The following is a 24492-nucleotide window of genomic DNA, read 5'->3' as shown; positions in this document are numbered from 1 at the left end:
AACATTTTATAGTCTATATATAACAGAGGCGATAGCGCGGCCGCACAACGTCGCCGACCGTCTGTACGCCGGAACGACGCTTGACGTCACGCGGTCAGGCGCCACCTGCAACCGACGCACGGTGCGGCGCGAGCTATTCTATGTCGTGCGGCTGCGTCGTCCGCCGCGTCGCTTGACACTGCACGCTGTTCACGACGTACGGTCGCTGTGATCCCGCGTTCACACGTTACCCGCCCCCGGCTATTTATAGCTTCGCGGTGGCCGCAATGACCGGTCTCTGTCGTCGGTCTTCGCGAGTGTCCGTGCGGGACGATCGTGACACGGTGCCGTGCGGCCGTGGGAGTACCCTCAGTCACCCCTATCGCGGTGCTGGTGATCGTCCGGAAGGCAATCGCGGACGGCTGTGCTGCGCCGTGGGCCGCTACGGCCCTCGTTTGGCGCTGTTCACGGTTCACACAAGCTTACCGCTTGTGAGCTAGTCGGATCTCGCTCCCACTGTCGTCAGCGGCTGCGCCCCGACGTTTGCCAGCCTGACTTGGCCAACCCCTAGCTCGCCCAGCTGGTGGCAGCGTGCCAATCACACGCCCCGCCCCGACCGCCACGGACGTCGTGACGCAGTGAACACACCACGTCCGGCACAAGTAGGCCGCGGCACTAGTAAATGCTTGGTATACGCATTTGGCATCGCTTTCCAGCTAAAGATGCACGCTGATGTACTTTACGAGCCATGGCAAAGCTAATTGCCCAAAGATCAGATAAATGTCGGTAGCTTGGTGGTGCCGCCAGGCGCGCCTGTGCATGCCTACTGGGCAGGCCGCCTGCCACCTCTCGTTGCCACTTGCCAGCAGCATACTTTCCCGTACTGCGCGCTCTTGGTCTGCGCGTTGCACGAGCCCGCGTGTCGTAGCGTCCGCGGCGCGAGCCGGTACTCGTGCGTGCGCACATTTGTGCTGCAACCTTGTCTGCCCGCAGCTTGCGTCAGCGGGTCGCGGCCCGCCGGTCCGCTGTCGCACCAGCTTTCTTATGCCAGGTGTTACCTCTACGGACCGCGGGGCTCCACCATACTGGGAAACCAACTCGCACAAATGCGCTCTCACGTCCCACCGCCGGCCGGTCCAGGTCCGCGGTCGGACTGCCACTATCCCTACGCGGCAGCTATCGGCACGGTACTCCCGCGTTGCGCCGCTTGGAAGCGCCTTTCCGGCGGCATAATTCAGTTCAGGTCTGTTCACGGCGGCCGGGACTAAGCGCTCCCGCCCAGGCGCCATACCTTTCCTTCTATCAAGGCGCCCGCCCGCCCCTCAGGCCCAGCCGGCCCCAATTGCGGGCATTCTTCCTCCACAAGACGACCATGCGGGGCACGTTGGCCCGCCGTCGTCCATTGGCATGTAGCCTGCATAGGGCGCCTGTTGGCGCCGTAATATATCGCGCCGCCATCTGGACCCAGTCCCGTCTAGGAGACGGTCGGGTGCCTTACACACGCTTTGTTCTACGCGCCTGCCGCACCGGATTAGACGCCAGCCGTGTCGTAATACCGTCGGGCCACTACCGGGACACGTTTTTCAGGACGTATGGCGCCATGCCAAGTGCGGTGACGCGGCTGCGCATCAGGACGGCCCGATCGCGTTCCATCCCGATCCCGAAAATTCCATCACGCGTGCGGCTCGCACGGCTGGCTTTGGGCCTGTGCGGCGCGACGCGCGGCGCGAGTCGCGCGCTGTGACTCGTGCGGCTCAGACGGCTGGCCCTGAAACCTTAACCGGACGCGCCCCGCCACGCCCAGCCACTATGCACCGCCCTTGCACACAGGTCGCCGGCTTTGTCCTAACGTATTTTAACTATGTTGTGTATTGGTTTACCCAGCTGCCCGGCGTGAAGTGTTCGGATATTATGGCCGGACCAGCTGAGCAAGCAAATTATATACTCTATATATACACGTATATATATGTACTGTCAATGATCCTACATGGCCTCGCGCTTTGTGTCCATGACGCCCTTGCGAATGACGTCGTCTACATTCCAGTGCACCGCCTCCTTCTCGCCACTGAGCTCGTCAGCGCGGTTGCTGAACTTGAGCATCAGCAGGTCGCCGACCTCGTCGATCGCCCGTAGGACGTGGTCCAGGTCCTCCTTGTTGAGAGCAGAAGACATGCAGAGACGGACACGAGAAGAGACCAACGGCGTCGCCGGATAACCGACGACGACGACGGCGATCTTGCGCTTGAGCATCTCGCGCGAGAACGCCGGCATCTTGGCGGGAGAGTAGAGCATGAGGGGGATGATAGGGCTGTCGTCGGCGCCGGGGCAGATGAATCCCAGGCGCTTTAGTCCGAGATGCAGGTAGCGGGAGTTGAACGAGAGACGCTGCAGACGCTCGGTGCCCTGGCCGGGGATAAGGTCACCCATGATAATGCGGAGAGCACCCTGGATCTGTGCCAACACGGGCGGCGAGATAGACTCGGCGTAGATGTACGCGAGGTTGGTCTTCTTCAGGGCGTCGATGATGTGCTTGTCGGCCGCCAGGTACCCACCGGTGGCACCAAACGACTTGGTCAACGTGCCCATCAAAATGTCGATCTCCTTGGGGTCGACACCAAAGTACTCGCACACACCACGACCGGTCGGGCCCATGGCGCCGATCGAGTGGGCCTCGTCGACGAACAGGTAGAACTTGTAGCGCTGCTTGAGCTCAACGAGACGGGGCAGGTTGCACATGGTGCCCTCCATACTGTAGAGGCCCTCGACCACAATCAGGATCTTCTTCCACGGACGGTGCGTTCGCGGCTGTCCCTGCGAGATCTCCTCGCGCAGCAGACGCTCGAGGTCCTCCATGTCGTTGTGCTTGAACGTCTTCACGACAGCGCCCGACAGACGAGCACCGAATCGGATGGACGCGTGGTTGAGCTCGTCCGAGATGATCAGGCAGCCCTTGTGCACAAGAGACGAGAAGGCAGCGGCGTTGGTCGAAAAGCCCATTGAGAAGACCATGGCCGCCGGCTTGCCGACAAAGTTGGCAACAAGCTCCTCGGTCTCAACGTGGAGGTCGGTCGTGCCGGCCAGGGCGCGCGGGCCACCCGACGAGCTAGTGTAACGCTTGATAGTGTCGACCGACGCCTCCGCACAGACACCCTTGCCCTGAGCAAAACCGAGGTAGTTGTACGACGACAGGTTGAGGCACTCAGTGGTCGTGCCAGTGAACTCATAGGTGATGTTCTGCTCGCCAAACACGCGGTCGCGGAGCGTGATGAATCGGCCCGGCACGCCGATGGTCGGACGCGAGAAGCAGTCGTTGAGGCGGAGCTTCAGGCGGCGGTAGTAGAAGGAGTCGAAGTCCGAGTTGAGCGGAGCGTAGCCCTAGAGAGTTAGCGGATGCGGGGGATGCACCGGGGATGCGTTACAGTGGCACAAATACGTGCTACTGCAGCGGAATGACCGGCTCGGCGTGCGGCGGATACGCAACACGGAAAGACAACAAAAAAACACTTACGTTTTGCTCAACGAGGTCGACATACTTCTCCGGCTTGAACCTCTTGCCGAAGAAATCCCGAACGTGACCGAAAATAATCAAAATGAGGTACGAAATGTAGGTCGTAAGCAGGTAGAACAGTGGCGGGTCCTCCATGTCCTCTAGGACGACGGGCTTGCCCTTGGGGTGCTGCGAAACGCATTGGTGGGACGGATGCACGATTGGGGCGAATTGGTTTTCGCGACGGCGAATTTCCGCCTTTGTGAGCTTCGCGGCCGCATCGGCGGCGGCAATCTGCGTGAAGGGAATGATGGTCGTCTGCTCGGCGTTGCCGAGAGACGACGAGCTGGAGCCGGTGAGACCGCTCGCCCCCGACGAGTTCGAGGGCGTCGGCGACGACGAGGTCGAGTTCTGGAGCTGCATCTGTGCCTGCGCGAAGAGGGACGCAAGCTTGGTCGGATTACCGGGCATGTGGCCGCTGGCTCGCTTTCGAGAGGCTGTGTCGCTGCTCGCGATGGTGTTGAAATACCGCTCGGGGACGGTGGATTCGCACAGAGAACGATGCTGCTATGTGCCTACCGGGACTTGGTCGCGCTCGCACAGTGCTTTTTCGGGCTGCTGTCCGCCTTCTCTGGCTGCTGACAATTGTGCCGAGTTTTTCGACCTGACCCCAGCCAATCAAACAATATTGGCCTTATCGCGGGCCCTGCTGCCGTCCTGCTAATTCGGATTCCGCAAACAAAATCGCAGGCAAGTTTTCGCCAGTTGTCTCGTCTGGTGTGGCTCGAAAACGACTGGAACTGAGCTGCCAAGGTGTAGGCGGCGACGAAAAACTCTAGAGATAAAGAATTTCAGTCCATAGGATTTCTGCGTGAATAAAAATCGACGCCCAAACCTGGCGGTGAGTCGCGCCGCACGCGCTGCGCCGCAGTTGTGCCGCAAAATTCTCGATTTTGGGTTTGCGACTCCTTTGTGTGCCAGGCGATCTTGCTGCGCGTGAATCAGAGTTGGGCCGAGCGGCTACGCATGCGTGGCACTGCGCCGCACTTATGCTGACTGGAAATAGTTGCATTGACCGGGCTGTCCTGATTTGCAAAAAGACGTTCCCAAAAGGTACTAAATTGTGTTTACCACAACACGCCTTGTCGCATTCAGATTCCAGAGAGAGACAACTTCCACATAGGGGCCACACGCTAGCTACAAAACTGGTAGTAGATATTTGACGACACCCGCACGGGCTAGGCGCCCCTATTCTCAACCCCAATAGTGTGCCCATCGAAAGTGGGTCCGCGGGCACTGCAGAGCCTCACAGCGATGGAGGCACAAACGCGGCGGTGGCGGCCGTCAAGACCTCGCCGAGCGCACGGGCAGTGCAAGCGGGCGGCGCGGCGCTGGGAGGCGTAGACGCCGCGCCGCCGCCGCGCCGCGGCTGCGCCTGCTACAACCCTAGCCGGGCGAGCTTGTCACGTGCACTGTTCGTTCAAATCGCGGACGCGCACGGCGCCATGCTTGGCGGCTCTCTACCGGTAGCTGCGTTGCCCCGGCAACACCTTGGCGAGCCGCAGCCGGTGCGCTTGCGGTCGCGTGGACGCCGCGGTGGGCGACCGGTGGGCGGCCAGACCTACGTAGCCCAGCGCTGACGCACACAACGGTGTGCCGGGATCCGGCCAGGAACACGGCGCCGTGTGCCCGATAACGTGCCCCGGAGGCCTTCCGTCGGCCCGCCGGCGGAGTGACTTATCTCCGCCGTCGCCAGCCGTCGCCCATAGACGCATCTCGAGCGTCTGCGTGTAGACACCTGCGACCCAGGCGGTCGGAACCACCGTTTCCGGGTGAGCCGGTGGAGTCCATGAGTCTGGTTGCGTACTACACGCCCCTGTTGTGATTGGCCGTGCGGTGTGGCATTCGCAGTACTGTAGTCGTCCCCAATTCGCTTAAGCGCGCGCACGTCCGACGCGTAAAATGGGCACCACGCTCTCGGTTCCTCCTTAGCGCCGCGGCCGCGGCGGCTACGTTGTGCTGCTGCGGCTGCCCGGGGATTTGGACCTGGCACCGGAATCTGCTTGCCTGAAAGTCTGAAAGCAACAAAAGCCCGTGCGGCTTGCTTCTCCCTAACACGAGAGCTGCATAAATGTCGTGCGCAATTTCTGCACATGTGACAACGCCGCATAGCAAGCGGCAGATACGTCAAGCATTCTGCTGTCGCAGCGCACGCCATGCAATCACGACACAGCCTTTTGCCGCCAGAGTGCGTCTTTCGTATGCTCAAACTCCGTGTTGTGTGACATGTGCGCGTGTGAGCACAGAGCAGAAGAGCTGCTACCAGGGGCTGTTGTGGTTATGTATGAAAATTATGTTCGGGCCATTTTCTTTTGCACTAGTCGTTCGGTAGATAGGCGAATTCGGCGGCATATCAACAACCGATTGGTATCAACAACCAACGACCTGCCAGTATGGCGAATGTCTGACGGTCATTCCGTCGTATGGTGTAACGGGGTGTTCCTCACACTTCTTTATAAGGCAATATTTCGTGGATTACAGATCTTCCGAGAGCTCGTACTCGTAAATGCCAGACGCAGGTCAAGATCCAACAGTATTAGCATCGGTTGCGAGCAAACCATGCAATCTCACGCCGACGTAGGCGGCGGGCCCGAATTATGGTGGTGCAAGGGCTGTACGCACGACGCAATGGCTGAAGTCTGAGCTTGGCGATACTTCGGGCGCCGCTTAATGTCGAAACAAGATCTGGCTGATCCCGAGCCGAACGGGTTCAGGCCAGGCGCGAAGCTATCGTGAGTAGGAGAGTGTTAGTTGACCGACATGGAGTCCTTGAGAGCATCATGATCAAACATTGCGAGGACTGGAGACTGGAGAGAACTGTGGAGTTGCTGTGGAATTTTCTTGAAAGTCGCGAAACCCGGCACACCCGCGTAGAAAAAATTCGCAGCGAGGAGCTTACCGCGGACATGCAGCTACTGCACGTGTAGCCTCCTGTCGCCCGTAGTTCCCCGGAAGTCTAGCAAGGTAGGGGCCTAGCCCGGCTTCAGCACGGTACCATAGTACGTCGGTGGCTTGCCGGGCACCCTTGCCGGTCGACAGACCATTGCACTGATGAGCGAGCAAACGCAGATCGTTTCGAGAGCCGTGGCTCGATGGCTCTCTGTAGCACCGCGTCTTTATCAGATCGGCCGGCGGAAAAGTGGCCGTGGCCCTGCGGCAACTGCCGGCAGGAGTTTTGAGATACGCCGACCATACAGCCGTGCAAGACACACACGTGCGTTCCCCCGCGGACGCGTACACGACCGCGTAGCTCTGCCCGCGCGTTTGCCGCCCGATCCGTGCGCCGGGGCAGGCCAAGCCTCAGCCGCGTTGGCCGCATCTGCCGCATACTCCTCACACAGCAGCGATCGACGAGAAGTAACTGCTGGTGCTTTCCAAATTCGCGCAAGCAATTTTAATTATAGAAGGTTGGCGTGGCCAGGCCCTAGCGCACGGCAGTCGTGCAGGTGTCTGCAGGCCGGCCCGTGGCCGAGGAGGCTTGCCGATGGGCGACAGACTACTGGACGCCATGGCGCCGCCACGACATGCCTAGAGCACGCCACGGGGTACAGTCCGTCCGGCGTCTCCGGACGGACGTCGGACGGACGCAGGCGGCGCGGGCCTGTTTCGGCCGCAGATGGAGCACACGCTACGTTCGCGAAAGTTTACGAGTTTGCGCAATTCCAGGCTATTCTGCCACCAACCGCGATCGCGCCGCCCACGGGCTCTGCCGAACATCGCCCAAGCGCCCTCGGCCATCGCCCGCGGCCATCGCCGCACCCCCCCTCGGCGATTCGGCGATGGATGGCCGGCGGGAGCAGCGCCAGGCCCCGGACCAGGGGCTTAAGCTTTCCCCGACGTAACGAACGCAGCTTAAAAAGCCACATTATGCAGCAAGCCGAGCGACGGCGGTCGGCTAGCCACGTCCAGCCGCCCAGGCACCCAGCCGACGCGCCGGCCAGCTGCCGCCAGCTGGACATCCGCCAAGGCCCCCGCTGTCATCGCGTCTTGGCCACGGCGGGCCGACTGGGCAGCTCCGAGCCAGCCGCCGATGCCGGCGCGAGCCGAAAGGCCGAGAATGGCGCGGGCTCCTGCGCGGCCCGCGCTGGGACTGCGGTCCGGGCATGTCCAGGATGACGGCGAAGCACGGCATCCCCGCCCGGCACTGCTGCGTTGTCTGTCCATACCCTTGGCACCCGCATCTCTCTGCCGCACGTGGGATGTCTCAGGAGGCGCCACATCCACGTCGGTGGTACCGCGTACTCCGGTTCCCGATTCTGACAGCCGCTCCAGACCCCGCCCGGCCCCGCTGCGGCGCCTGTAGGTCGATCTGGCCAGCACTACCCCGGACCAGGTCGCTGCCGCCAGGCCCGCGGCGGCGCATCCGCCGGCGCCGCTGGCGTACACGCGTTGCGCCTGGAACGGCATCGCGGTCTCGCCGGCCTGTCAGCCCTCGCTTAGCCAGATCGGGAAATATGGCGTAATTTAGATTTGGCCACTTACCGGTTTTGCACGCGCTAACCGCCGATTCCATCGACGCCATTTGCCCTAAACTTTGAAAGTTGCGCAATGGCGGCCGCAGGCTATTGAGCTACGCCGCCGGCGCGTTTCTCCGCCCCGACCGATGAGTCTTTGGGCGTACAGGCCGCGTGATTTTCCCAACCGATGATGTTCCACCGGGACACGGGTCACGACCAGGAGGAGACTTTAAGGTTCCGCATTTAGTTTCACCGCATAATTACAAACTAGGGCCAGAGCGTGGGCGAGCCGAAAATTTTTTCACCGTTGGCCAGCCAGCTCACGAGCGGCCGTAGAAGGTATAAAGGGCACGAGGCAGCCGGCGTAGACGGCAATATCCATAGATCATCAGCGTGGGAAGGTTTGCGCCCCTAAGTCGGATCGGAACGTCGGTCCTGTATACTGGTTCGGGCAGAAGCGATAGCTTAGCCTTTTGTTCTGCGAGCGCGCTATATATCTGCACGATCCGGCCGCCACAATGCTCTTCTCCTCCAACATCTCGCCGATTCTCAAGCCTAAATCGTCGCCGAAGCTGTCACCAAAGCTTTCGCCAAAGCCGCTGAAGGAAATGCCAGCGCAAGCCAAGTCACCACTGGAGATCCGGTTCAAGCTCGAGTCGCCGCCGCTGGTGTGCTACGGCACGCCGCGCGAGTCGACGGGCGCGCTGCTGAGCGGGCTGCTGTTCGTCTCGGTCAACGCGTACCAGCTGGCGATGCGCAGCGTGACGCTCAAGCTTGTCCAGGAGGTCATGTACAAGCGCCCGATGGTGGGCGCCTGCCGCGACTGCATCACCGAGGTCAACGTGCTCAAGTCGTGGGACCTGCTCTCGCACCCGTGCACGCTGTCCAAGTCCGAGTACGGGTACCCGTTCTCGCACCTGCTCGCGGGCGACCTGCCGGCGACGACCGCGAGCGCGCTCGCGAACGTGTCCTACTACCTCAAGGCCGAGGCCGTCGCCGAGGCCAAGGACGTGCGGCCGGTGACGCTCGTCAAGAAGCTGCCGCTGTACCGCTCGCACGTCTCGACCGACATCCGCAAGTGCCTGCGCGTGTTCCCGCCGACGGAGCTGACGGTGTCGGCGTCGCTGCCGGCGACCGCGTTCCCCAAGTCGCACTTCATGTCGTCGATGCGGCTCAACAACATCAACAACAAGGACAAGAAGACCCGCTGGCGGCTCAAGAAGCTCAACTGGCGGCTCGACGAGATCGCCAAGGGGCCGCACCACGGCTGCAAGCAGCACACGAGCTCCCCGGCCGCGCTCGAGGACATCAAGACGATCTCGTCCGACTCGCTCAAGGACGGTTGGAAGACCGACTTTGACAACGAGGGCCACATCGACATCGAGGTCGAGATCTCGACGCTCGACACCGTGCCCGTTTGCTGCAACGTCTCCGACCCCGGCCTCGGCGTCTCGGTCGAGCACTTCCTCGTCATCGAGATGCTCGTCGCCGAGGAGATCACGCCGGCGACTGGCCAGCACGTCGCGTCGCCCACCGGCGCCGCGCGCATCCTGCGCATGCAGTTCTCGGTCGACATCACCGAGCGCGGTGGCCTGGGCATCGCCTGGGACGACGAGGTCCCGCCCACGTACGAGGACGTGCCCATCTCCCCGCCGGGCTACAGCTACATCGTCGACACCGCCGACATCGACTCGCTCATGGTCTAGCGGCGCATCTCTTGTACATTACGGCGTTCTCGGGTTGGGTTTTAGTTAGAATGCATAATACACAGCATCTGGTCTTTTCTTTGAGTTCCCCGGACCGGCGTTCTCCGTGGGCACGTGCGCCGAGTGGCGACGCCACCCGCGCCACTAGAGCATGCGCCCTACGAGTTACCCGGTCCGCCGCCCCGTGTTGACGGTGTGCCGCGTCACCTGCGCCGTGACATCACTGTCACGGTCCGCCGCCCAGCCGGGCATAGCGCCGCGCGGATGACGTTCCGTCACACCAAGTCCCAACGCTGCGCCGCACGGGGCCGAGCCCGCGCGGGGCCGGGTCCGCGCGGCGCAGCCGGCCCGCGCGACGCCGCGCCGCGGCCGCGGGGAAAGGCGCGCCGCGCGTCGTGGGCGTGTTCCGCCCGATTTCGTTGCTGACCAGGGGCGCAGCTCGGCTGTGTCCCCAGCTCTCCGCGCGCCCGCGCGCTCTTCAAGGCACTCGCGGCCACGGAACGCATCATGCCTCGATCTGCCGGCAGAATGCATGCAAGTACTCTGACCTCGGCCGACAAGGACCGGATCAAGCGCGTCATCCCCAAGACGACCAACAAGATCCACGCGGCCGCCGTCGCGAGGCTCTATGTGGCCCACCCGGACGCCACGCGCTGGCAGTACACGGGCCTGTCCGGGGCGGTCGTGCTCGCCAACGATCTCACCGGCAACACGTTCTTCCTCAAGCTCGTCGACATCAATGTGAGTAGCCGCCCGCCAATTGCTGACGCCAGGGCAACCGCGGCGTGATCTGGGACCAGGAGCTCTACGTGGACTTTGCGTACAACCAGGACCGCGTGTTCTTCCACTCGTTTGAGCTGGACGAGTGCCTGGCCGGGCTGTCGTTCGTGGACGACGGCGAGGCCCACTACTTCTTCAAACGCGTGAGCCACCGCGACAAGCACGCGTCCAAGGCCACGCTGCTCAACAAGGACAACGCCGTGTCGCTGCGGAAACGGCCGCTGGGCCCGTCCTGCGTCCAGTCACAGGCGCCGGGCACGCTGTCGGCCCCGCCGACGGCGTCCAAGGCGGCCGGGCCCCGCGGCGACCTGTCGCGGTTCCAGAAGTACGGCGTGGCCGGCTGCGAGGGCGTGGTCTCGCGCTCGGCCGCGTCCTCCGCCGGCCCGTCGCCGTGGTCAACGCCCACGGGCAGCATGAACTCGGCGCCGCTCTCGCTGCGGCGCAAGGCCGTGCCGCCGACGCCGACGCCGGCACCCAAGACGCTGTCGGGCCAGCCAGACGGGGCCGAGGTCGACCCGACCTGGCGCCATCTGTTCGAGAAGCTCGAGGGCATGGGCATCAGCCAGGATATGATCCACAAGAACGCCGACTTTATCATGGACTACGTCGAGGGCGCGCGGCCGCCGTCGCGGTCGCCACCGCCCGCACCGACGGGCCCGTCGAGCACGCGCTCGCGCCGCAGCCTGCCACCGCCGCTGCCGCCGCGCCGCGGCTAGTATGTAACAATGATTTAACTGCAAACATGCAATGCGAACCTATGCCAATGCTACCCTAGTACCCATAACCCATTTTGCAAACCCAGATATCGTCCTCGCTGGCGAGCGGCGCCACGTAAGCGGCGACGGACCCGATGACGGCGTCCCTGGCCGAGCCGTCGAGCTCGACCATGAGCGAGCCGGAGCCGTTGGGCTCGGCGTTGACCTCCTTGACGGTTCCTGTGCGGCGGAAACCGGAGACGACTACCACGTGCTGGTCGACAGAAAAGCCGCGCACGTCCGCCAGGCCCTCCAGCACGACCGCGCGCGCATACATGCGGTCAAGGTCGTTGGGGCCCGAGACCAGCGAGACGCCGCGCTTGAAAGTCGACGTCACGAGGGGGTCCAGAAACTCGACCGCGACCGAGCCCACGTCGCCCTGGCGCAGCTCGATGCACGGCTCGCGCAGCCGGTGGACCGAGATGATCCGGACCTTGGTCTCGAACACGCTGTCGTCGTCGCGGGCGGTGTCGGGCGCAGGAAGCACGACCGTGTAGATATTACCGATCACGACCTTGCCCCACCGAACGACACCCGACAGTATCCGGCCGGAATCGAAGATCGACGTGACATAGAAGCCGCCCGGCTGCGTCTCGTAGCGCAGCGTCGGAAAAAACGATTTGAAGTTGCGGACAGCGTCCTTGGGGCCCGGCTCGGACGGCGCCGAGAAGATCCGGGTCGGAATCGCGCGCAGATACGTCGTCAAGCAGTCCACGCCGGCGTCCGTGACAGACGAAATCAGAAACACAGGCACCGACGCAGGCCCGGCGGCGGCCGCCTGGGCGGCGGCCGACGCCGTGGCCACCAGCCGGCTCTTGTACGAGCCACGGTCGCCGTTTGTGCCGCCCGAAAGCGCAATGAACACCAACACGTCGTTCACCAGCTTCCGGATCTCGGCCGCGCTGGCCAGCTTGTCAACCTTGGTGATGGCCACGGCTGTGCGGCCGCCGGTGCGCAGCGCAGACCGCAGAAAACGGCGCCAGTCGGCCGTGTCGGCCGAAATCAGCACGCACGTGGCTTCGGGGCTGTACACGGACGCGTACCGCGCGACGGCCGCCGGGCGCGAGCCCGGCGTGTCGAACGCCATGACGACGCGGCCGCAGCCGGCCAGGGCCGGCACGCACCGCGTCGCGCGCTCAGCCACGATGCCGGCCGCCGAAAAGCCAAACACCTCGCAGGCCACGGACGTGGTCTTGCCCGACACCTGCTCGTGTTTGTGGCGCAGCACCTTGCCGCGGGCGCGTCCGCAGCCGTCGTCACGCGTGCTGTGCGCCAGGCGACCCAGCACGGACGACTTGCCCGCGCCAGAGGCGCCCGTGAAAAAAACCTTGACGACGTCCTTGCAGGTGCTGTTTTGGTAGATGTCGATCTCGGTCACGCGCCGGCGGTTGACGGCCACGGCCCGGCTGACCTTCCAGAGCGCGCCGGCCTGTGTGCACATGGTGTCGAGCGTGTGTAGCGACGCCTGCAGGCCGCTCTTGTTGAGCCCAATCAGCTCGCCGGTGTGGTTTGCGCCCACCACATAAACGCAGCGGCCATGCCCCTGAGCCAGCCTGAACAGCATCTGCGTCGTCAGCTGCTCGAGACGCGCGGTCGACGTCGGCACCAGGTGCGGCTGGTACTCGACCGGCCCAAACGTGCTCTCGGGGGGGAGCAGCAGCCGGCGGAGCGGCCCTGACGAGTTGTCGCCTGATCCGCTGTCTGTTTCGGTGCCTGAGAGGCTCGTGTACCTTGATTCGAGCCCTGCCAGCGGCGAAGCGGCCGCCAGTGGGTCTAGGTCGGCAGCCATCGGCCGACAGGAAAGCGTGCTCATGTTTTTGTGCACGTACAGGGGGGAGACGACCAGAGCGTATGGATCATATATACGGCTATTTGTTCGCCTTCTTTCTTTGAATTGCCGTTAGTACAGTCATTGCCACCTGCCACGCTCCGCCCACCCGCCGACGTACATACCTCCGCACTCAGGCACGTTGCCGCCGGGGTTGCTGTCTAGCGCCTGCCGGTACCTGCACTGCGGGGCGCGCTGGCAATGGTTCGCGGGTGCATGCGGGATGATCGCGATGAGTAATAGATCAGATGACGCGGCGCGCGACGTATGTGGCGCAGCCGTCGCGGCGCGTGGCGACTGTGCCGAACGCTCCAGACGCTTCGCGGCCCGCGCGCGGTAGGCGGGCACGTGGCGCACGTGAGCGCGCCGCATGCTGTGCGGCGCGGGCCGGGGGAGTTACCCGGTGCAGGGCGAAAATTTTTGAGGCCGCCGCGCCGGCCCAGCACGCAACGACCATGATTGCCCGGGCCAGACTGATCGAGTGCGTGCGGCCCGCGCTGACGGCGCGGCCAATGGGCGCGCGGTGGATGTCGACCGAGAAGAACGAGAAGAACCGGTGGCGCGACGTGTCGGCGGCGGACGTGTGGACGCAGGGCGGCAAGACGGAGGAGCCGGCGGCCGCGGCCGCGCCGGCGGCGGCGGCTGCCCCCGAGCCCGCCCGTCGCGCGCTCGGCACCAACTCGCTGCTGCGCGCGCTCGAGGAGAAGGACTTTGGCTTCACCGATGAGGGCCGCAGCGTGATTCCGGCCGAGAAGAAGGAGTCGCGGTACGTTCTGCACGCGCTCTTCAGCAAGAACAACACGCACCTGACGCTCGCGGCCGAGTACCTCGACCCCAACAACTGGTCGCTCAAGTCGCTCCAGCACACCAAGTTCACGCTGTCGGCGGGCGCGTGCGGCTTCAAGAAGTCGCAGCGCGGCGAGTTCGAGGCCGGCTACCAGCTGACCCGGACCATCTTCACCAAGATGGAGCAGGAGGGCTTCCTGTCCAACAAGGACGGCAACCGCCCGCTGCCACTCGAGATTGTGCTCCGCAACTTTGGCCCTGGCCGCGAAGCGTTCCTCTCGGTCCTGAACTCGAAGGAGGGCTACAAGGTCCGCCAGGCCATCACCCGCGTGACCGACGGCACCCGTCTGCGCCAGGGTGGCGTTCGCCCGAAGAACCGCAGACGCATCTAGACGGCGGCAGCGCACGCGCTGCACGCTCTGTTGTACATAGCAATGGATTGCATTGGGTCAAACACGGGAGGTTGTACGGAAGCGCGCTCAGGCGTGGCCGTGCCGGGTGCGATTTGTAGGCCAGACGGCTACAGCGGTCGTTGAGCCTCGATGGCCAAGTTGGTAAGGCGCATCACTAGTAATGATGAGATCATCGGTTCGAATCCGTTTCGAGGCATTTTTTTTGCCTGCCCGGCGGCGGCGGCGGCCAAAGGATTAGCCGTTGTCTTTACGCGGGGCCCGCGTGGCGCTGAGTGGCAGCATGCACGCCGGCGGCAAAATGCTAATGAGTCAGCGGCGGGCGATGTGGTACAGTCGCGTGGGACGTAGAGGTACAGTTCGCTGGCCAGGTACTGCGGTACGGGAGCCATACGGTACGGGACGTATGCGGGTCGTCGAGGTGCACAAGACAAGCCACGGGTCCAGGTGAGCCGGGTGCCCAGAGACACGGACACGGCGGCACCTGGGTCCGAGTCCGTGCGGCCGGACGTGGCGCTGGACCTGGACCCGGACCTGGACCTGGACCTGCCGTCCGGAGAACGGCGGCTTTATGTTACTCGTAACCCGCTGGTACCAGGGCAATTCAGTCCATGACTCAAGTCCGGGTCAGTCGCGGACCGAGTCCAGTCTCAGTCCCAGTCCGGGACCGCTCTCGACCAGTGCCAAACAGTGCCCGTGCCTGAAACCTCGAGTAGCACTGGACGATGTGTCTGGAAGCATACCCCGAGTCCGCGCAGCAACGACCCGGAGCCAGACCCATGCGCGCCGAGACTTGCTTCCGCCTCAGGTCCAAGCAGCTGTGACCGTGGCCAGATCCAAGACGGTGGCTATAAAGCCGCAGGGGCGTGGCTAGATCTACACACAATAGCCATGACCCGGGTCTTGGTTGCGCCGGGTCGTGCCGTACGGGTGCACGTTGAGAGGCCACAGTGCGCCGTGTGCATCGACCGCTAGAGCTCTCCCGCGATCGTACCCGATGCCTCTCAATGCAGCCTTAAACTGTCCCCGACCTCTGACGCGGGCATTGCTGAACGCAGAACCCGACATTTGTGTGCTTGAAGCCGCCTTCTTGCGCCGGATCTGTACAATACGTCCAGCGGCTGGACGGCGCCCCAGCCGACGCATTGGGCTTGTCGCAGACATTGCCTACCGTGGGCGGCGTAAGCGGCCGGCATCGCCCCGTCGGGGGCTGTCGACGGCGCTTAACCACTCGCAAGCCACGCGACCGCGCGCGTCGTAGTGGGCGGCGGAGGGGGGGGAGGGGGCCTTACCCCTCCTCCGGCCTACGTCGGTTCCGCCGAGGACGCCGCCGGACCCGCGGCTGCCGCACTGGCGCCGGCCGTCCCGTGCGATCTGCTGGTGCGCACGCGGCGCGCGGACGGCGGGACAGCTACCCCGCACAGCGCGCACCGAGCCGCACGGGATGCGGCTCGTACCTGCGCCGGCGCCGCAGCCGCGTGACTTCCTGCGGACGCGCCCGTCACGCGGGCGGCGCGACGGGTATCGTGCCTGCGGTCCGGCGCGTCTCGGCCAGCAGCCCGAGGCGGGTGCGACCCGGCAACCCCCGCTTGGGTAGGCTGCGACCCGTGCCGCGCGGACCAATCTGAGCGCACCGTCGGGCGCCCGTTCAAGGTCACAACACCTGCTGTATGCGGCCCGAGAGGGCAGCCCTCCTGCCGTATCGGGCTAAACGTCAACGTCCTGAGCTGTCATTTCCTATCTGGGCGAAATCTAGTCCCGACGTGCCTGGCTCAATCCGACGCGCTGGCGACCGTGCGATCGCCGCCCAACAAACCACGCAGCGCGTCGACGGCTGCGGGCCGCGGCGACCCGCAGCGCCTGCGTGTGCCCAGTCGGGGGCGTGTCGTCGGCCGGCCGGCACGCGGGGCCACGGCCGTCCAGCGCCGCCGGCGCCGGCCGTGCCGGCGCCGGCCGGCCGTGCCGTGTTCGTCGCGGTCACACCATCTCCGCCACGGCCAGACCCCGTGGGCAGCCTAGTGACCGTGACCGTCGACACCACGAATTAGTGGCCGAGCTAAAAAGGTACGTCGGAATCTCGCCAATCGCCATAGTAATTTTGGGTTTGGGGCGGTACCTCTAGCGGCCGTCGGCGTCCATCCCCACCTCCAGAGATTATGTCAACGCACAGAGGTGTGCATGGGCGGTATATATACAACCACAGCGCCATCTGCGGGCAGCGACGAACAGCCTAGGGCATAGACGGTCAGCACAGCATCCATCGGACACCAGCAGGTGAGCAGGGCCGGGCCGCGGCCAGTGACGGCGTGTGACTGCGGCGCCGGCAGCGCGGCGGACGCTGACAGAGGATCAGGTGTTTGCAGACAAGGTCGGACGGACAAAAACGAAATTTCTCGTCTCGGCCGGCGATCGCAAATTTTCGAGCCGCAAACGCTCCGAGCCTAGGTACACGACAGGCTAGTGCCAGAGGCAAGCGCTCACAGAACGGCAAGCGCGCACGGGTACGCGTGTGATCGATAGAGCCGGCACCATGAGCTCGCACCGGGACGTGAAGAACCATGTTCTGTTCGAGATCTCGACCGAGACGGCGAACCGAGGTAGGCGGCGGGCGGGCGCGCGCTGACGGGCAGTCGGCGGCATCTACTCGGTGATCAAGAGCAAGGCTCCGATCACGACGGCCGAGTACCGCGAGCGGTACACGCTCATCGGGCCGTGGAACAAAAAATCGGCGGCGATCGAGGTCGAGGAGCTGACGCCGACGGACCCCCACCTGATTGAGACGCTGGACTCGATGGCGCAGCGCGGGGTCAAGTACCTGTACGGCCGGTGGCTGATCGAGGGCGCGCCGCGGGTGCTGCTGTTCGACACCGCGCCGGCGTACCAGCACCTGGACGAGTGGAAGACGGACCTGTGGAACGTGGCGGGGATCCCGTCGCCGTCGGGCGACGCCGAGACGAACGAGGCGGTCGTGTTTGGCTACCTCGTGGCGTGGTTCCTGGGCGAGTTTGTGTTCCACGACCGCAACCGCGCGGTGGTCGCGCACTTCCACGAGTGGCTGGCCGGCGTGGCGCTGCCGCTGTGCCGCAAGCGGCGGATCGACGTGACGACGATCTTCACGACGCACGCGACGCTGCTCGGGCGGTACCTCTGCGCGGGCTCGGTGGACTTCTACAACAACCTGCAGTACTTCGACGTCGACTCGGAGGCCGGCAAGCGCGGCATCTACCACCGGTACTGCATCGAGCGCGCGTCGGCGCACTCGGCCGACGTGTTCACGACGGTGTCGCACATCACCGCGTACGAGTCCGAGCACCTGCTCAAGCGCAAGCCCGACGGCGTGCTGCCCAACGGCCTCAACGTGATCAAGTTCTCGGCCGTGCACGAGTTCCAGAACCTGCACGCGATCTCGAAGAAGAAGATCAACGACTTCATCCGCGGCCACTTCTACGGCCACTACGACTTTGACCTCGACAACACGCTCTACTTCTTCACGTCCGGCCGCTACGAGTACCGCAACAAGGGCGTGGACATGTACATCGAGTCGCTCGCGCGGCTCAACCACAAGCTCAAGAGCGAGAACTCGACCAAGACCGTGGTCGCGTTCATCATCATGCCGGCCGCGACGCACTCGTACACGGTCGAGACGCTCAAGGGCCAGGCCGTCATCAAGGCGCTCCAGGACACCGTCTCGGAGATCCAGGAGTCGATCGGCCGGCGGCTGTTTGAGCGCTGCGCGCGCCACAACAACGCCGAGCCCGCGCGCGACGTCGGCCCCGAGCTCGACGACCTGCTCACGGGCTCGGACAAGGTCCTGCTCAAGCGCCGCGTGTTTGCGCTCAAGCGCAACTCGCTGCCCAGCATCGTCACCCACAACATGGCCGACGACGCCAACGACCCGATCCTCAACCAGATCCGCCGGGTCCAGCTCTTCAACCACTCGTCCGACCGCGTCAAGATCATCTTCCACCCCGAGTTCCTCAACAGCAACAACCCGATCCTGTCGCTGGACTACGACGACTTTGTGCGCGGCTGCCACCTCGGCGTCTTCCCGTCGTACTACGAGCCCTGGGGCTACACGCCGGCCGAGTGCACCGTCATGGGCGTGCCCTCCATCACCACCAACCTGTCCGGCTTCGGCTGCTACATGGAGGAGCTCATCGAGAACGCGTCCGACTACGGCATCTACATCGTCGACCGCCGGTCCAAGGGCGTCGACGACTCGATCAACCAGCTCGCCCACTACATGTTCCAGTTCACCTGCAAGTCCCGCCGCCAGCGCATCAACCAGCGCAACCGCACCGAGCGCCTCTCGGACCTGCTCGACTGGAAGCGCATGGGCCTCGAGTACATCAAGGCCCGCCAGCTCGCCCTGCGCCGCGCCTACTCGGCCTCGTTCGACGAGCACGAGCCCATGTCCTTCTTCGACGGCACCGAGATGAAGGTCTCGCGCCCGCTGTCCGCCCAGGCCTCGCCGCGCGACCGCACCGGCATGATGACCCCGGGCGACTTTGGCTCGCTGCAGGAGCTCCACGAGGGCCTGAACACCGACGACTACGTCGGCTTCAAGCTGCCCGAGGAGGAGGACGACGAGGCCTACACATACCCGCTCTACCTCAAGCAGCGGCCGGGCGCGGCTGCTGTGAACGGCAACGGCGCCGCGCACTAGCCAGGGCCGCGGCCGATCGCTATTTCACTATATAGTTAGATCAATAGAACTGTTTTGTGCTTGCGCCCGCTTATGTCAGCAATCCCTCCGCGTTGCCTAAGCATCCCCCCCGGCTCACGTAACCCGCACGTAACGGCACACGCCGCACCACCGGCCCCGCCTCCCCGCCAGAGACTTCCACCGCAGCCATGTCGTACCCGTCGGGCTACGCCGGCCATCCCGGCCATCCGGCCCCGCCGGCCACGCCGGCCACGCCGGCCAGCCCGCCCTACGGCGCCAGCCAGTTCGCCGGGCCCGCGTCGTTTGGCTACGGCCAGCCAGCGCCGCCGTTGCCGCCGCTGCCGCCGCAGGGCGCCGGCTACGGCGCGCCGCGGCCGGCCAGCTTCGCGCGCTCGTCCGCCAGCCCGACGCCGCCGCCGGCGCCGTACGGCGACGTGTACGGCGCCGGCGGCGCGCCGGCGCTGCCGCCCAAGCGGCCCGCAGCCGAATAGTAAGTCCGCCGCCGGCCCCGCTGACCGCAGCCGCGACTACCGCTCGAGCGCGTCGCCGTCGCCCATTGCATCGCCGGCCACGTTCAGCCGGCAGGGCCCGCCAGTCGCGCGGCCTCCCGGCGCCCGCGACGTGCCGGCGCCGTTTCTGCCGCCGTCCATCCAGAACAAGTCCAAGCAGGAGCTCGTCGACCTCATGGCCAACGAGGACCTGCTGTTCTCCATCTTTTGCGAGACGCATCCTGTCGTGCAGGCCGTGACAAAGCAGATCGCGGACCTGGCCGCCCAGGCCGAGGACCTGTCGAGTAAGTGGGCTGCGGGCCGCTGACGCCAGCAAACATCCTCTCCAGGCGCGAGACGCTCGTGGCGACGCGCGCCCGCGCCGAGAAAGAGCTGCACGAGGCCCGCGAGATCGAGCGCCACTGGCAGGAGCGCGAGCGCCAGATGTACGCGGCGCTGAAGGTACGTCGCCGGCGGCCACGCTGACCCAGCCCTTTTCGTCCACTGCGCTCCACAACCGGCTCCAGATCGCCACCAAGGAGGCCGATTCAGTCTCCGAGAGCCTGGCCACGAGCTTTCTGGACGACGGCTACATGGACATTGCCGACTTTGTCAAGGACTACCGGCGCGAGCGCAAGCTGTACCACCTGCGCAAGGAGCGCAAGCAACGATGGGACGAGGAACGGGTGGCGGGAGGACGCGTTGCGTACCGCTAGGTGTTGAATGATATATATCTACAAGTGCTATGCGTAGGCGGCGACGGGGTCGCGGGCCGCGAGCCGCACGCCGTGCGGCTCACCGGCCGCTGCGGGCAGATCGAACTGACGCGCCTGGGTCGGTGCGGCTATATGCCGCACCCCGTGCGGCTCACTGCCCGCAGGGCATTACCCTCGACGGAGTCGCCGCAGCCTGTGAGCCTCCGGCGGCGACTCCGTCGAGGGTGGTGCCCTGCGGGCAGGCTCAGCGGCTCGCGGAAGCGGCAGCGTCCGGCGGCTATACGCCGCACGCGGTGCGGCTCACTGCCCGCAGGGCACTACCCTCGACGGAGTCGCCGCCGGAGGCTCGTTGTGCCGCAGCCTGTGAGCCTCCGGCGGCGACTCCGTCGAGGGTAGTGCCCTGCGGGCAGGCTCAGCGGCTCGCGGAAGCGGCAGCGTCCGGCGGCAATAAGCCGCACGCTGCGCGGCTCACTGTCCGAAGGGCACCACCCTCGACGGAGTCGCCGCCGGAGGCTCACAGGCTGCGGCCCAACGAGCCTCCGGCGGCGACTCCGTCGGGGGTGGTGCCCTTCGGGCAGTGAGCCGCGCAGCGTGCGGCTGGGCCGGCGGCTATATGCCGCACGGCGTGCGGCTCACCAGTGCCGCACCACTATGATGTTGTCGCCCAGCGCAGACATCAGGCGCCGCACCTCGTGCCGCGTGACGTCCTCCTTGGCCGGGATCTTCTGGAACGGCGAGCGGCCGTTCATGTACTTGCTGACCTTCCAGAACAGGGCAGCCAGCTCCGGGTCCAGCCCCGACACGAGCTCCTCCATCCAGCGGTTTTCCAGCGCGGTGGCGCGGTCGGGCTCCAGCACAATGCTGTCCTCCAGGCGGTCGGCCTCCCGCGCCTTCGAGCTGCGCTCGCGCTCGAGCTCGGTCGCCGCCCGCGCCGTCTCGGGGCTGCCGGGCTGCTCGATGAAGCCGAAGCGCTTGCGGTTGCCGCGGCGCGGCGGGCTGCCCAGCGCAAAGTCGCGCGGCGGGATCATCGCCGGGGTCGGCCGCTCGTCCAGCGCCAGCGACGCCGCGTGGTCGGCCAGCTTGACGACCAGCTCGCGCCGCTCGATGCTGTCGATCTCGTCGTGCAGCACGCGCTCCTTGATGGCGCGCGACACGCGCAGGAAAACGTACGTGTGCAGCTGGGCCACGTAGCCGAAGCGCACGAGCCAGGCCACGGCCGCCAGGTACGCGTCGCGCTGCGCCCGGCTGGGGATCAGGTTCGCAAACGGCTTGGGCTCGGCGTTGGACAGCGTGCTCAGCAGCGCCGGCAGCGCCGGCAGCGACGGGAAGGTGCGCGCAAAGGCCCGCGCGTGGCGGCGGATGCTGCGGTCAGCGCGCGCCCGGAGGAACCTACCGTTTCATCGGCGCCGTCGGCGCGACCGCGTAGATGTTGCGCTGGTGGATCGGCGTGATGGCCCGGGCCCGGCGCCAGTAGATCAGGTGCTTGGCGAACTTCTCGGCCTCGGCCACCGGCACGTCCGCGCTCTGCGCGATCTTGTACAGCGACAGCGTCGGGTTGATCAGCCGGATGAAGCGCGCCAGCGGCCCGCCGGCATCGGTCTGGATCGCCGTGATGATCTTGTCGGTGTCGTCCAGCAGCAGCAGCGCAAAGTCGAACAGCGTGCGGTCCGAGTCCTGCTTGAGGTTGCTCAGCAGGTCCTCGGTCGTGAGGTAGAAGTGCGGGACCTTGACCGGCTCCAGCACCGGCGGCAGCACGCCCGACTCCATCTGGATCGGGATCTGGAACGACCGCGTGCGCGAGTTGATCACCACGTTCGCGATCGACGCCCGCGAGATCGCCATGTGGATCTGCGACAGCGCCAGCGCCAGCGACGACCGCGTCAGCGTGTTGTTCCAGAGCTCGTCGGCCGACTGGCCGCGCGCGGCCGCGTGCTCGCGCAGCCGCAGCATCAGCTGGGCCTGCTTCCAGACGTAGTTGTACCGCCGCTGCTCGTGCAGCAGGCACTTGGCCAGCGGCCGCACGACGTAGTTGTACATCTCGGCCAGCTTGGCGTTGTACTCGAGCTCGGTGGGGTTCATCACGAAGACGACGTGGAACATGGTCATGCCGTTGTCGGCGCCGTCGTCGGGCTCGCCGGGCTCGTCGCGCCGCTCGTCGCCGCCGACGACGTCCGAGTCCGTTTCGCTCGACACCAGCTCGGACCGCACCGCCGCCACCGGGCCCGAGTAGTCCGACTGGAACAGGCTCGAGACCGAGCCCTCGAGGTTGGTGGCCACGTACGACCGCTCGGCCGCCTCGTCCTCCGAGTCCTCGAACAGGTAGCGCTCGCCGTCGGACGCGAACGACTTCATTGTCGGGCTCTCGTCGCCCTTGAGGTGCCGCCAGCGCCCGTCCGGCTGGACGTGCATGGGCAGGCCCAGAAACGCCAGGTCGCCCACCGTGAACTCGAACTTGGTGTCGCACATTGTCCGCTGGGGGCACAGCAGCGACACCAGCAGGTCCGTGTCGTAGCCGAAGACGGTCTCCCACGGCAGCCGCTGCTCCTTGTGGTCGCTGTCGTCGAGCGACCGGTGGTTGTGCGCGCTGGCGTGGCCGTGGTCGTCGTCGTAGCCGTCGTCGTCGTCCTCCTCCTCCTCGTCGGCGTTGTTGTCGTCGTCGTCGGCCGGGCGCCCGTCGCGCTTGAGCTCGTCGACCGACGCCCACACGGCGCTGTCGTGCTTGTTGCCGGAGACGGCCGAGCCGGGGCTGGCCACGGTCTCGACGCTGCCGCGGCGGCTCTGCTCGCCGCCGCTGCTGGCGGGCGCGGCCGGCGGGTACGCGTGCGCGCCGCCCGCGTGCGCGCCGCCCGGGCGGTTGACGCTGCCGCTGCGGCTGAGCGCGGTGGCCTTGAGCGCGCCCGAGAAGTCCAGGCTGTCGCCGATGTTGAGGTTGAGCGCTGGAATGTGGATCCCGCCCACCGGCGTGGCCAGCGGCGACAGATAGCTCGGCGCCGGCGGCGTGGACGTCGCCGGCGACGCCGCAGCCGCCTGCGTGGCCGGCGTGGCGGCGCCGGAGCCGCTGCCGGACGCGGGCGTGGACGGCGTGCCGGGCGGCAGGCCTGATCCGCTGGGCCCCGCGCCCGCACCCGCGCCCGCACCCGCGCCCGCGCCCTCCTGCGTCACCGTCAGCGACGACGACACCGCCGACGAGAACGAGTGCGTCATGGGCGGGCCCGACATCGGCGACCGCCCGTGCGGCGTCTTGCTGCGCTTGCGCCCGCCCAGCAGCGCGTGGTGCCGGTTCCGCCGGCCGCTCCGCCGCGCGTGCCCGTCCGACGCCTCCCCCGGCCGCGTGTTCAGGCCCTGGCTGGCCCGCCGGAAGTCGTCCAGGCTGTCGCCGTCGTCGTCCGCGCTGCCGCCCGTGTTGGAGTGGCTATATTCGTCCTCGTCCTCGTACGAGTTGGCGTACTCCTCGTACTCGTCCGCCATGCCGTCGTCGAACAGCAGCTTGCCGTCCAGCGTCTCCGAGTCCAGCGACGAGTCCGAGTCGTACGACGAGCTCGACGATTCCGACGCAGCCTCCGGCGAGTCTGCCAGCAGCCGCGCCGGCGTCGTGCTGCTCAGGGCGTCCAGCAGCAGCGGCGACGACGGGCCCGTCCGGGGGCTGCGCACCGTGGCCCCCGGCAGCCGCGCCGCGCGCGCGCCGGGCTCGATGCTGCTGGATCGCGACGACACGAGCCGCGAGCTGCGTCGCCGCCGTTCCGGCCGCCGCGGCTGCGCGCCCGGCTCCTTGGGGTAGTTGAACACATACTGCGGGCCGTCTGCCGTGGAGATCACCAGCAGGATCGACTGCAGATACGTGTTTCCGATGGGCTTGGGCATCTTATCGACGGCGGGTGCACATGCCTGGATGATCCGCGGATCGTGTGTCTGCTGGCGGCCGTGGATCGCCGCGGGCGGGTTGGCGGCCGCGCACGTGACCGGCACGTGATGCGAGCCGCACGCCGCGCGGCATGTAGCCGCACGTTGCCGGCGCAGGGCACGACGGAGCCGCCGCCGGCTCGTACGTCGGCACGCGGCGAGCCTCCGGCGGCGACTCCGTCGAGGGTGGCTGCCTTCGGCAGGGAGCCGCACGGCGTGCGGCATATAGCCGCACGGACCTCTGCTCGATCTCGTGGGCGCGGTTCCAGCCTGCCCGCAGGGCAGCTACCCTCGACGGAGTCGCCGCCGGAGGCTCGTACGTCCGTGGCGCAACGAGCCTCCGGCGGCGACTCCGTCGGGGGTGGCTGCCTTCGGCAGTGAGCCGCACGGCGTGCGGCATATAGCCGCACGGACCTCTGCTCGATCTCGTGGGCGCGGTTCCAGCCTGCCCGCAGGGCAGCTACCCTCGACGGA

The 24492-nt window shown here is 65.8% G+C and overlaps 10 protein-coding genes and 1 non-coding gene across 11 annotated transcripts; 7 read left to right on the top strand and 4 right to left on the bottom strand.

Annotated features, from left to right (window-relative positions):
- Positions 1-619: 619 nt before the first annotated feature.
- On the bottom strand, positions 620-1842 carry V1510DRAFT_270227 (uncharacterized protein). Its single transcript, XM_066930584.1, has 3 exons — positions 1271-1842; positions 1014-1196; positions 620-972 (listed from the first exon to the last, which is right to left on the bottom strand). Exons 1-3 carry the CDS (start codon positions 1397-1399, stop codon positions 655-657), a joined length of 630 nt encoding a protein of 209 aa, XP_066786876.1. The 5' UTR covers positions 1400-1842; the 3' UTR covers positions 620-654.
- V1510DRAFT_422790 (pyridoxal phosphate-dependent transferase) lies at positions 1828-4366 on the bottom strand. The gene is made up of 2 exons (XM_066934845.1): positions 3488-4366; positions 1828-3354 (listed from the first exon to the last, which is right to left on the bottom strand). Exons 1-2 carry the CDS (start codon positions 3935-3937, stop codon positions 1963-1965), a joined length of 1842 nt encoding a protein of 613 aa, XP_066786875.1. The 5' UTR covers positions 3938-4366; the 3' UTR covers positions 1828-1962.
- Positions 4367-6131: 1765 nt separating this feature from the next.
- On the top strand, positions 6132-7933 carry V1510DRAFT_439970 (uncharacterized protein). The gene has a single exon (XM_066935605.1). The coding sequence runs from the start codon at positions 6578-6580 to the stop codon at positions 7640-7642; it is 1065 nt and encodes a 354-aa protein (XP_066786874.1). The 5' UTR covers positions 6132-6577; the 3' UTR covers positions 7643-7933.
- A 416-nt stretch (positions 7934-8349) lies between these two features.
- Positions 8350-9871, top strand: V1510DRAFT_422783 (uncharacterized protein). The gene has a single exon (XM_066934844.1). The coding sequence runs from the start codon at positions 8502-8504 to the stop codon at positions 9687-9689; it is 1188 nt and encodes a 395-aa protein (XP_066786873.1). The 5' UTR covers positions 8350-8501; the 3' UTR covers positions 9690-9871.
- Positions 9872-10017: 146 nt separating this feature from the next.
- On the top strand, positions 10018-11185 carry V1510DRAFT_399128 (putative actin associated protein wsp1 protein; the record flags this gene model as incomplete). The annotated part of the gene is made up of 2 exons (XM_066931934.1): positions 10018-10430; positions 10463-11185. Exons 1-2 carry the CDS (start codon positions 10197-10199, stop codon positions 11183-11185), a joined length of 957 nt encoding a protein of 318 aa, XP_066786872.1. The 5' UTR covers positions 10018-10196.
- Positions 11183-13354, bottom strand: V1510DRAFT_422779 (uncharacterized protein). The gene is made up of 2 exons (XM_066934843.1): positions 13178-13354; positions 11183-13111 (listed from the first exon to the last, which is right to left on the bottom strand). Exon 2 carries the CDS (start codon positions 13035-13037, stop codon positions 11241-11243), a length of 1797 nt encoding a protein of 598 aa, XP_066786871.1. The 5' UTR covers positions 13038-13111; positions 13178-13354; the 3' UTR covers positions 11183-11240.
- A 225-nt stretch (positions 13355-13579) lies between these two features.
- V1510DRAFT_369975 (uncharacterized protein) lies at positions 13580-14230 on the top strand (the record flags this gene model as incomplete). Its single annotated transcript, XM_066931419.1, has 1 exon — positions 13580-14230. One exon carries the CDS (start codon positions 13580-13582, stop codon positions 14228-14230), a length of 651 nt encoding a protein of 216 aa, XP_066786870.1.
- Positions 14231-14374: 144 nt separating this feature from the next.
- On the top strand, positions 14375-14447 carry V1510DRAFT_t249. Its single transcript has one exon. It is a non-coding gene; the product is annotated as a tRNA-Thr (tRNA).
- Positions 14448-16614: 2167 nt separating this feature from the next.
- Positions 16615-18971, top strand: V1510DRAFT_270022 (glycogen synthase). Its single transcript, XM_066930583.1, has 2 exons — positions 16615-16845; positions 16879-18971. The coding sequence occupies exons 1-2, from the start codon at positions 16779-16781 to the stop codon at positions 18912-18914; spliced, it is 2103 nt and encodes a 700-aa protein (XP_066786869.1). The 5' UTR covers positions 16615-16778; the 3' UTR covers positions 18915-18971.
- Positions 18972-19550: 579 nt separating this feature from the next.
- Positions 19551-20118, top strand: V1510DRAFT_369971 (uncharacterized protein; the record flags this gene model as incomplete). Its single annotated transcript, XM_066931418.1, has 3 exons — positions 19551-19707; positions 19737-19864; positions 19894-20118. Coding segments are annotated over 3 exons (510 nt in total), but the record flags the coding sequence as incomplete, so codon positions are not given.
- Positions 20119-20369: 251 nt separating this feature from the next.
- On the bottom strand, positions 20370-22887 carry V1510DRAFT_422769 (nitrogen permease regulator of amino acid transport activity 3-domain-containing protein). Its single transcript, XM_066934842.1, has 3 exons — positions 21512-22887; positions 20718-21480; positions 20370-20419 (listed from the first exon to the last, which is right to left on the bottom strand). The coding sequence occupies exons 1-2, from the start codon at positions 22582-22584 to the stop codon at positions 20751-20753; spliced, it is 1803 nt and encodes a 600-aa protein (XP_066786867.1). The 5' UTR covers positions 22585-22887; the 3' UTR covers positions 20370-20419; positions 20718-20750.
- Between the last annotated feature and the right edge of the window lie 1605 nt (positions 22888-24492).

Source organism: Dipodascopsis tothii (assembly GCF_038497935.1).
Source record: "Dipodascopsis tothii strain CBS 759.85 unplaced genomic scaffold V1510scaffold_39, whole genome shotgun sequence".
NCBI classification, from domain to species: domain Eukaryota; kingdom Fungi; phylum Ascomycota; class Lipomycetes; order Lipomycetales; family Lipomycetaceae; genus Neoaidaea; species Neoaidaea tothii.
This window is presented reverse-complemented; position numbering and strand designations above follow the sequence as displayed.